This window comes from Physeter macrocephalus, unplaced genomic scaffold (assembly GCF_002837175.3).
Source record: "Physeter macrocephalus isolate SW-GA unplaced genomic scaffold, ASM283717v5 random_266, whole genome shotgun sequence".
In the NCBI taxonomy this organism is placed as follows: Eukaryota; Metazoa; Chordata; class Mammalia; order Artiodactyla; family Physeteridae; genus Physeter; species Physeter macrocephalus.
This window is the reverse complement of record NW_021145655.1, coordinates 59,515-70,592: the sequence shown is the minus strand read 5'-3', so window position 1 is coordinate 70,592 and position 11,078 is coordinate 59,515. Positions and strand designations below refer to the sequence as shown.

Here is an 11,078-nt window from a genome sequence, read left to right as displayed (position 1 = left end):
CCAGGCGTCTTCCTCTCACCTGCACCAATCACCTCTTCAATCTTGACATAGGAGACATCGATCTCTTTTGCAAATTCCCTCACAGCCTCATTAGGGTCTTCGTAAGTGAAGGGGTCAATGTAGACCTTAGTACCTGAGGAATCACGCGGGGCTTGTTAGCCAGCACTGCATTCAGATGCCCTGGTCCCTGGCTCACAGCTCTCACCCCAGCCCCATCTCCTCCAGGATGGGCCTACCCACCGTGCCCAATGAGATACTGTCCATGTTTGTCTGAGTATTCAGCTTCTCTCCCGTTGCTCTGCTTCCTGTAGCCGATGGGAAAGAAGAGGTAAACTGAGTCACACGTCTCGATGTTCCCAGAGGGGAAGGATGGGAATCAGAGAAGATTCCAGGTGAAAACAGGCTCCCGGGACATCGGGGGAGGCTTGCCCTGGAGCAAGAGGGCAGGTGGCCAGCTACACGGGGCTTCGCAGGGGCCCCCAGGTGCCCAGAGCCCTCACCTGAGGCAAAGAACAGCGATGACGATGACCACGAGGACCAGCACCACGCCCACGACCGCCGTGCCGGCAATCAGGGCCAGCTGCTCCCGCCAGCTCTCATTCTCTGGAGAAGAACCGGTGATCAGGGGGACCCAGCGGGCCCGTGGGCTCCACTCAAGTCCCTCAGGGCAAGCCAAGAAGTTTCCCAGCCTTGGTGGGTTTGATTTTGTTCTGTTATAAATACTGGTAACCACAAAAAGTCCCACTTGAACAGAAGGTTCCAAAGACTAAAAATGAAAAGGTTCGTAGCCAAAAGGTGGAAATAACCCAAAGGTCCCATCAACGGATGAATGGATAAATAAAATGTGCCACAGCCATTCAATGGAGTATTTTTCAGCCACGAGACGGAATGAAGTCCTGATACGTTCTACAACACGGATGAACCTTGAAAACATTATGCCATGTAAAAAGAAGAAGCCAGTCACAAAAGACCGTATTGTATGCCTGCATTTGTATGAAAGGTCCAGAGCAGGCAAACTACAGAGACAAAAAGTAGACTAGTGTTTGCCAGGGGCTGGGAGGTAATGGAAGAGTTATAAGCATCTCTTTTTGAGGTGCTGAAATGTTCTAAAATTAATTGCGGTGATCGTTGCACAACTCTGAATATACTACAAGTCAACAAATTATACATTTTAAATGGGTGAATCATGGTGTATGAGTCATATCTCAATAAAATCGTTAAAAAAAAATTCAAAGGTCTAGAAAACCATTGGGCCAGCATACAAAAACCATCAAAGTGTCACCTCAGTTAATCCTTGGAGCCCTGTGAGAGAGGCCTCATATTTCCATTTTTTTGGATGAGAGAGCTGGGGCTCAGGGGTCAAGTTTTTGCTAAAGGTCACATAGCTGGAGAGCCACTGAGCTGGCCTTCACACCCAGCTGTTGGTTTTGGTTTCTACATCTTATCCCCAGGCCAAAATGCCTCGTGGTTGAGAGAAAGAGGAGCATGGGGCTGTGGCTTTGGGGGTCCTGAGGGCAGAGCCAAGGCCTCCCGCCTGGCGGGGTCAGCCAACCCCACCCGCATCCTGCTCCCCGGGCTCACCGTCCAGCTGGGTCTGGCTGTGGTGCTCCTGGCCGAAGGGCCCGTAGCCAGCCTCGGAGCGCGCCCGCACCTGGACCAGGTAGCTGGCTCCCCGCTTCAGTCCCCGCAGCTCTGCCCGGTTCTCCGATGTCTTCAGGAACCGCACGCTGCTGGGGCCCTCTGCGCCCTGTTCAGGAGAGGGGACTGGCCGTGAGCCAGGACCCCCAGATTCCACTGCTCTTTCTGCCTCCCCCTGCCCTGGGCCTCCCTCCCTAGCGTCTCTGTCCTGCTGAGTGGCAGGTGCGGGCTCTGTGCTCACTGATGTACGCGCTGTGCCTTGTGTTTTGCATTAATTATATCATTTAATCCTTGTAGCGCTTCTGTGAGATAGCATTTTTTGGGGGGTGGGGGGGCCTCGCCGCGTGGCATGCGGGATCTTAGTTCCCCGACCAGGGATCGAACCCATGCCCCCTGCAGTGGAAGCACAGTCTTAACCACTGGACCGCCGGGGAAGTCCTATCCTAAGCATTTTACAGTGAGGATATTAAGCTCAGAGAGGCTAAGGGATTGACACAAGGTCACTTAGCTAGTATGTGGCAGCTGGCTGCAATTCAGGTGTCCTGGTCCCTGGGGCGGGGCCTGGTCTCACCTTCTCGTGATACTTGACCTCGTAGTCTAGCACTGCCCCGCTGGGTGCCCGGGGAACAGCCCATGCCAGGCTCAAGCTGCTGGGTGATGACCGAGTCACCCTGATGTCGGACACTGGGGGTGGCACTGCGAGAGACAGACACCTTGGGGCCCTCGATCGTGGCACGTCTGTCTCTCATCTTTCCCAGCTCCTCCTCTACTGGCCACACTTGTCTCGGTCCCCCAGCTGTTTCCGGAATTCCTTCTGGCTCTCTCTGCGCCGCCCTGAACTCTCCAGTCCACCTTTGCATCTTTTTAATTCTCTTTCTGCCTCTTGCCCCAAAGGCCTTGACCCGCTATATTTCCTGGGGATCCCACTCCCTAGCTGCTGCCTTTTCCCCCACAGGCCTTTAGACTGTCCATATCCCTCGCGAGCCTTTCCCACCAACGCCTCTCCCATCCGACCACAGGCTGCCCCCTGCCCCCAGTCTCACCCTCACGGTCAGTGGTGACATTCACAGCCTCAAATGGAACTGGCCCGCTGGCTAAGGAGGACACCCCGTTCACGGCGGTGACCTCGAAGGTATAGGTGAAGTCAGGACGCAACCCACGAATGGCCACCCAGGGCTCCACCAGGTCCCGGGGGCCGGGGTCGAAGGTCAGGTCTCCCCCGCAGGGTGTGCACGAGCCTCCGGGACGGCACTCCCTGCACCGGAGCGCGTAGGTGAGGTCCTCTCGGCCTCCCGACTCGAGGGGGGCGCTCCATTCCAGGCGCAGGGAGGAGCCGTTCAGGCGGGGAACCACGCTTCTCGGGGCGGACGGAGGGGCTGCAGGAGACCAGGACGTCAGGCAGAGGCTGAGCAGACGGGCAGGGGGCGGGCAGTGGGGCAGACAGGCAGCCCCACTGACGTCTTGTCTTGGCCGGGCACCAGGCCAGGGTCAAGAGGAGGAAGGTGTGGGAGGATGGGACTGGGGTCGGGGGTCCACCCCAGGGGTCACTGGCCACTTACTGGTACAGGGTGCACCTCGGGGGTCTGTGCGGGCCCGGAAGTACCCGATGCGACACTGGCAGACGGGTGAGCCAATGGTGTTGGAGTGGCTGTTGGCTGGGCACGGCTGGCAGGACCCCTCCCCAGACAGGGGCTTGAAGGTGCCCTGAGCACAGGCTGAGAGAAAGCGTCCATCAGAAACTTGCATCAGAGACATTCAGCAGTGGGGTGGGGGTGGGGGACGGGGACCAAAAAAAGGACATTCGGCAGCTATTAAAGTTGCATGAGGTGCAAAAGGGAGAGCAGGGAGGGAGGAGCTCAGAAACCTCGCCTCTAAGAGGAGAAGACCTCCCTCCAGACCGGGGGTCTGAACCCTGACGTGTACCCCCGGCCACTCCATGGCAGCCTGGTGAAACCCAGACCCCTGCTCCGAGGAATGATTTTAAGTGTATGCCACAAAATACACAGATTACCAAGAAAACCAAATAACTGAAAATACAGTGATCGAAACATGAAGAAACTTTGCAACACAGCAATGTGTGTGTTTCTCTACTAACAAGAGACAGCGGCAAGGCTGACAGGCAAGGAAATACTGAAGTCACGATGAGCAAAAAACAACATTTTGCCATTCTTGCGTCATCTCTAATGGGCTGTGAAAACACCCAGGATTTGAATGGGGCCCAAGTCTCAGGTCCCGCTCGACCGCTGGGCTGTGGCTTACACTCCGTAAGAGGAGTGGCCAATTTCAGGTAAAGATGAGTGCAAAGAAATGGTCTTTTTTTTTCCCTTCCACCAAAGTTCACAGATCCCCTACATTCTATCTACAAAACCCAGGTTAAGAAACTCTGCTCTGGAGAAAAGGCTACGTGAGAATTCAATATCAGTTAATTAGACGAAACCATAATGAAAAAGACCACAGACCATGAAGCCTTTGTCCTCTGAGTCCAATAAGGTCGCCCAGCCCTGAGGACAGTCCCACAGCCCAGGAAGGAATCGGACATAGTTAGAAGGATGAGTGTGGAAATGATGGAGAGCTCAGAACTGTGCTGGGGGCCCTGAAAACACGCCCTCCAGTAACTGAGCGCCCAGGAGAATTAAAGAACTTTTAAAATGGAAATTTAAGAAGTGGATCCAAGAGCAGGGTACCAGCCAGCGCCTCCTGCAGAGATGGGCAAGCTTTGCGGGGGAAGCGCTGGCCCTCACCTCGGCACCTGGTATTCCCTTCGGCGGCCTCAAACCCCGGAGCGCAGCTGCAGCCCGTGACCGGCTGCTCGGCCCACTGGCCATCCTCCCGGCAGTAGAGGCTCGGGCTGGGGCCGGGGGCGGGCACAGCATCGGCCACGCAGCTCCCCGCCACGGGCACCACCAGCTCACGAGGCACGGTCTCCGGGAAGCAGGTGAGGTTCACGGTCAGCTGGGCGCACTTCTTATAGAAGAGGTGCAGGGACAGCAGGGCCATGCAGGCGCCCTGGTCCTGGAAGGCCAGATAGAAGCCGGCCTTGGTGAGCGGGCCCAGACGCAGCGTCTTGACGTTCACCTTCCCGGTGGCCTCGGCCCCGGGGCGCTTCCGGGTCAGGTGCTCAGCAGCCACCGTGTCCACCTGCCAGGTTGGGGAAGAGACTCACTGCCGCTGTCCTCCACTCCCCCAGGACCCCGCTGGACCGTCTTCTTCCCAGCTCACCCTCTCCTGGACCTGCCTGGCTCCTGTTCCAGAACCTTCTCTCCACCTTTCCCAACGTACGCTTTCCTGCAGGCCCCAACACTGTCCATTAACGCCCGCCAAGCTCCTATGATGCATCCTGCCACTGTCCTGCACCCCCTTTCTGTGCATTCACTCATCCTACAGACACTTATCAACACCTACTCTGTGCCAGGCCCTGGACTCCACGCCAAGGAAACAGAAATGAAGGAAACGCTGACGAGCTAATGATAAATTAAAGGGTTACGGCAGGCGGGACCCCGGGGCAGGGCACATCAGCAAAGGCGTCCCAGGGGGCACCTCGGAGCTGGAAGTTACAAGACGGAGTTGGGTGGGAGAGGCAAAGAGAAGGCATTCTAGGGTGGGGCATCAGCTGGTGCAAAGGAAGGGGGCTGTAAAGGGGCGAAGTGTACTCAGAGAATGGGGAAGTGTAGGGGGGCCCCAGCACATGGAGTAGAGCGGCTGTTCCACCTAGCAGACCCCCCCCCTTCCCTCCTCAGACCCGGGCCTCCTGCTTCTAGCCCCCAGCACCTCTAGACCACAGGCCGGCCCCAGTCCCCACCTTGGCCTGGGGCACCTGGGTACCTTGACGTAGGGGTTCTCCATCCAGGCTGGCGTGTGGGCCGTGGCCGTGTCCGCGTCGCTCTCAAAGTAGAAGACGGTGAAGGTCTCCTTGCAGGAGCGGCCAGCCCGCGGCAGGGAGAGGCACTCCAGCATGGTGAAGCGCAGCGTGGCGTACACGTGCACGGCGCCCCGGCGGGGCACCCAGCCCGTGCGCAGCCAGTGCGCCAGGCCCGGGGCCCGCTGCACGTCACACACCTCGTAGGTCCGAACGCTGTGCTGTTCCTCATCCAGGCCGCTCAGCTCCTCCCACTGCGGGGAGAAGGGTGGTCGGCCTGGGGGCTGCCAAGTGGGTGGGTGAAGGTCCGTGTCATAAAGCCACGAGGGGCTGGGGGGACCCGTGAGAGCAAGGGCTCAGAGGATACCTGCTTCAGCTGCTGCGATGGCTCTGTGTGCGTGCGTGTGTGTGCGTGCGTGCGTGCGTGTGGAGGGGGGCGGGCCTGGGAAGCAGGAGCACAGTTGGCCCCCCTCCCTCGGTTTCCCTCCAAGCCCCAGCTCTTACCTGTCCCTCCACCTGAGGGAATGTCACCCACTTCAGATCGGCAGTTTCCAATTTTGTGTTCAGTAGGGTCTCTAAGACAGACAGACAGAGTCAGTCAGCGCTTGGGAGAGACACCAGGAAGCCCAGATCCCTGGGAGCTGAGACAGACAGACAGGCCGAGGAGGGGAGCAAGCCCTGCCCTCTGCCCCCCCAGCAAGCCCAGATTTCCAGCCTCTTTTCTGAGTGCCAGCCCCACCCCTGACAGCTGACAGGCACGGAGCTGACCCTCGGGGACTCCCAGATCTAGGCCTCTGTGAACTGCTGTGCCCCAGAGGAGAAGGGGAGACACAGATGCTGAAAGGGGAAAAAGGCAAACAGCTCAGAAAGGGCTAAACTAGAGCCCAGACCTGACCCTGACCCCGAGGTGGGGTACAGGGACACCCCTCCCGCCAGGGCCTGCCTCAGCCTCTGCAGTCGTTCCCAAATCCAAAGGAGGTGCTGCCTCCGTCCCCACCCCCCTTCAGACCAAACACCCCAGCCCTTCAGATCCTTGAAGGTGGTGCTGACCTCCTGAGGCCCAGCCCTGACCCCCCACTCCCTCCCCACCGGCTAGCTGCCCTCGGAGCAGGAAGTGCTGGAGGCCAGGACGCTTGGGTTCCTGCCCTTGGCCCCTGTCTGCAGAGGCCTCACATCTGGATTTGGTTATGGGAAGGAAAAGGGGAGGAGATTTTAGGGGTGTGTGTATGGGGGGGGGTGGGCACACCTGGCTCTGCTCTGGCCTCTCTCTGGGGAGGGGAGGGGCGGGGCTCTGGCGGAAGGTGGGGATTAAGAGAAACTGCACAGCACCCCCCCGCCCCCCACCCCCGCCGCAACCCCGGGCTGAGGAGGGTGGAGGGTGGGTAGGGGAATCCCCTCAGAGATTTGTGGGTAGGTGCTGCAGGCCTGCCGTGGGAGGGGCCGAGAGGGGGCTCCCAGGGGAGCCAGCAGCACACCTGGGACCAGGGCCCCCCTCCCTGGTGGGAGCTGCAGGAGAGAAGGGAAGGCAGGTGGGTGGGCAGCCTCCTCCCAGGGACCAGGTGATGTCCAAGGAGGGCAAGGGGGTCAGGCAGGACCCCGGCCAGGCAGCTGGGGATGAGGCCTGGGCCCCCATGGATGGCGGGAGACAGCCCAGCACACTGGGGACAGGATGCCCGGGTTCTGGGAAGGGGGTGGATAGAGGCTGCCGTCTCCACCCTCCATTGTTCCAGACTGGATAGTGTTTTCCTGTCTCCAATTTACACACTGTCTCTGTTTCAGGCTGTCCCGGGCACTCTGAGCGGCTCACTTTCTCTCACCCTCTCTCCGTCTTGCCGGCCTCCCTCTCTCTTTGATCTGTCACTTCTTTTGCCTCTCACCTCTCTCTCCCGCTCTCCATCTACCTCCATTTCTCTTTCTGACTGTCACTCTGCTTTCTGTCTCCCACCTTTCACCATCCCTGGGGCGCAGAGCCTTGGATAAAAGACTGAACTCTTGGCTCAGTCTCCTCATCTGTAAAATGGGAGCAACAATACATCCCACCCACAGGGTTGCTGGAACCATGAAAACATAAAGCACTCAGCATGGGCCTCGGGCTCAGAAAGCACTGAGGTAATAGAAATTAGAAGTTACTCCGTTTCTCTTTGCATCTTTCTTTCCCTCTCACCACACGTCATCCCGATGGGTTTTCTCCCTGCTTTACCTCCCTCTCTCTCTCCCACAGTTCTTTCCCCGAGCCCAGCAAGTCTCTCCTCTTCCCCCACACCCAGCCTTTGATCCCCAGCCCAGAGCAGCACTGCCCAGCCCGGGGGAGAGGGGTTTCTATCTGCCTTTGATTCCCCCTCCTCAGTAGCCCCCCATGGCCCACTCCCCAGAGACCCCTTTGATTCCAGGCAGTGAAGGAGGGGAAGGAGGCAGCTCATTGAAAGGAGATTAGGGCCATGGAAGGAGGGTTTATAGGGCTCTTGGCTCCCCCTCTAGGGGTTGGGGGGAGGGCAGAGACTCATGGATAAAGTAACATTTTGGCGGGGGGGATGCAGAAAAAATAGAAGTTTCAGAGAGACAACTAGACAGTAGTTAAGCTGAGTTCAGGGGACACGAAGGCTGTGTAGGTCAGTTTCTGCCGGCCTAGGGTTGGAGGAAAGGACTCTGGTGGGACTGGGGCAGGGTCTAGACAGCATTTAAAGGGCTGGGGTGCAGCTTGGGGAAACCAGGGAAGGGGCCTCCCCGGCGCAGGGGCCGTGGCTTTGGGAGAGATTTGGGGGTTTGGAGTGTGAGTGCAGAAGGTGGCCATCCCCACGGCGGTGTGTGGAATTGTAGGGTCAAGGTGTGAACGCTCCGGAATGGGGGGGCGGGGGTAGTTTTATGGCCTAGCACAAAGTTCTGCCTTGTCTTCTTGTTCCTCCAGAAATGTTTCCTCCTGTTTGGCAGAGGTGGGAGGAGGGGACAGAAACTTTGGAGTGAGTTTTGAAAATTGGAGTAGAGAGAAAAGGAAAAGCTGCCAAGGGCGTCTGGAGTCAGGAGTGCGTGTGGGGAGCCGGGACCGGGGCATGTCCCGGGACGGAGCTCGCCTCCATCTCTTTCCCAAACAAAAGAAAACTCCACTCCCCGCTGGGCCGCCTCCTCCCCGCCCCACTCCCGGGCTAGCACTATTGGTCCAGAGTGTTCGCTGCTGGGGTGCCGGGTTTGGGGGAACCAGATGTCGGCCCTTCCACCCCGAGGCCCATCTTCGGGGGGCCCCAGAAGTGGCGGGGTGATCCCAAGGAAACTCACCTTCTAAAGCGGCTACAAGCGAAGCCCAGCAGAGCAGAGCCCGGAGCTCCATGGCGCCGCCTCACTCTGGTTGGATCCGATCCGAGTTTGGGGGGCACCAGCCCCCCCAGGTCTAACCCCCCCCCGAGCGGGTGGGCGTCGACTCCCCGCGCTGAACTCGGTCGGGGCCCTCAGCGCGGGCCCATGCGGGCGCGCCGGGCACCCGGTGGCGGCGCCCAGGTGTGGCCCCGCGTCCCAGTCGCGCGCGCAGACAGGAGGGCGGGGTGCGTCCTGGCAGCGGCCGCGCCGGGCGCGAGCAGAGCAAGACGTGGCTGGAGTCGGGGTCCCTCCGGGGCCTCGGGGTCCCGCCCGGGGTGGCTGGGGGTGGGCCGGCCGCTCGCGGTCTCCCCCCCTCCCTGGAGTGGCGCTGCTCGCGCCGCCGGGCCGAGTGCGCTCCGCGCCGGCAGGGAGGGTGGGAGCGGAGCGGGGACGGGAGCGGGAGGGAGGGGACTGCAGCGCGGGGCCGAGCAGGCTGGGGCTGGGCCGGGCGGCGCCTGGCCGGGGAGGGAGGGAGGGGCGCGCGGGGGGCGGGGAGAGTTACCCCCCAGCCCGGGCTAGGCGAGGGGGCCGGGGCGTGCTGATTGGAGCGCGCGCTGCTGAATAATTCATGAGGGAAGCGGAGCGGGGCGTCGAGCTGAGCAGGTCGGGAAGTTGGGAGAAAGTTTGGAGAAGGGGGAGGGGCGGCGGGTGCGGAGCCAGGGGACCGCCCAGACCTGACCAGAGGCCGTGCGCCCCTGATCCGGACCGCGCGTGTCGGGGCCGGAGCCCAGGGACCCCCGGGGCAGGTCCGAGCCCGGCAGACACCAGGGAGCAGAGAAACACACCCCGCAGCACGGAGGGCCGCACGCTCGAAGCCCTATCCGATCTTCCCGCGGACTTCGGATTCTCCTGGATTCACCCACCACCCCCTCGTTTGCGCAGGGGACCGTGTTTGGGGGAAAGTTTTGAAGATGGAGGGTGGCCCAGCGGGCCCCAAGGCAGAGGTCTCAGCTTAGATATGCCTGGAGCGAACGTTCACACAATCATTAAACGAACATTAAGTATTGGGGACCTACTGTGCGCGCAACGCAGCGCTGAAAAATGTGCGGAGGAAGAGGGGCACCTGGGTTGAGATGGGGAGTATAGAAAATCGAGGAAGCAAGGGTAAATAAAAGGTAGTTGGGTCCGAGAGAGTGAGGGGCCCAGACGGATTCCCAAATCGTGGTCCTCACTCTCACCGTCGCGATTAGGAGGGCTCCGCGACACCCTCAGTCCTGAGCCCTGGGGCTCGGGCCGGGGCTGCTGCTGTCTGTCGTTCCTGAGGCTGTTTCCTGTCGGGCTCCTAGGGGCCCTCGGCATGGCTGGGAGGGCCTTTCCTCTCGTCGCCATCCACCCCCTACCAAATCTCATCGGTTAGAGGGGAGGGTCCAGGAAAGCAGCTCCTCCCAGAAGAGCTGGAAGGAAAGAGCTTAGACTCAGAAGGTATTTAAGGGGGGCCGAGTATAGAGGAGCTGGGCAGCCGGGAGAGGGAAAGAGGAGTCCGTGGTGCTTGGGGGGTTGCCAAGCCCCTCTAACCCACAGCGAGCGCAGCCAGGCCTGCAGTGACCTCTTGTCCCAGCGCACTTATCTTGCTGCCACAAGTGGCGCCCCCCACACCCCTGCCCTTCCTCGTAGCCCTGCCTGGGTCCTGCTCCGGGGTGGGGGGGGTCACAAGGGGCAGGAAACAGCCAGCTTGGCCGGAGCCAGGCAGACCAGGCCAGGGCTTGGGAATTCCCTCCTCCCTCCCCGATCCAAGCCCAGTATCCCTTCTTATTCAGTTTCTCCTCCGGGCTATCCATGTCCCCCCGACGCACCTTCCCCTGCTCTCACTCTGCACTCATTCTCTAGCCTCTAAGAGTTATGATTCTGTCTCCTCCTGGGCCCGGCCCTCAACGCGCCCTCAGGCTCTTGGCTGCTTGAATTGTCTCCTTTGATGGGGGATGCTGTTCAGCATCATGGCCGGAGTGGAAGAGAAACCCAGGTGCACAGAGAAATGAGGTTGGGTGGAGCAAGGGGCTGATGAGACCAGGCGGGTGAAGAGATACAACAGCTCACGGGCAGATTCAAACCCTGTATTTCTGACCCCCTGAGGACTCCCTCAGCTAGAGCGAGCAAAGCACCACCTGCATCATAGGTCATCATCCCCCATCCCCCAGCGGGTAATTCAGTTCCTAATACCTAATGTACACCAATCAAGGAATGAATAAAATGAAGCCTTTATTGAACATCTACCGTGTGCCAGGTGGTCACCGTGCCA

The 11,078-nt window shown here is 59.9% G+C and overlaps 1 protein-coding gene across 1 annotated transcript in view; it reads right to left on the bottom strand.

Annotated features, from left to right (window-relative positions):
* Positions 1-9,002, bottom strand: part of EPHB4 (EPH receptor B4) — a 13,364-nt gene extending 4,362 nt beyond the window's left edge. Inside the window, exons 1-11 of the mRNA XM_028485319.2 lie at positions 8,765-9,002; positions 5,999-6,069; positions 5,461-5,748; positions 4,380-4,776; positions 3,198-3,353; positions 2,682-3,014; positions 2,210-2,334; positions 1,582-1,747; positions 501-603; positions 241-305; positions 20-133 (exon numbers count right to left, since the gene is read on the bottom strand). Of these exons, the coding sequence (XP_028341120.1) occupies positions 20-133; positions 241-305; positions 501-603; positions 1,582-1,747; positions 2,210-2,334; positions 2,682-3,014; positions 3,198-3,353; positions 4,380-4,776; positions 5,461-5,748; positions 5,999-6,069; positions 8,765-8,816 (1,870 nt within the window). The 5' untranslated portion in view covers positions 8,817-9,002. The remainder of the gene's footprint in view (positions 1-19; positions 134-240; positions 306-500; positions 604-1,581; positions 1,748-2,209; positions 2,335-2,681; positions 3,015-3,197; positions 3,354-4,379; positions 4,777-5,460; positions 5,749-5,998; positions 6,070-8,764) is intronic.
* Positions 9,003-11,078: the final 2,076 nt, after the last annotated feature.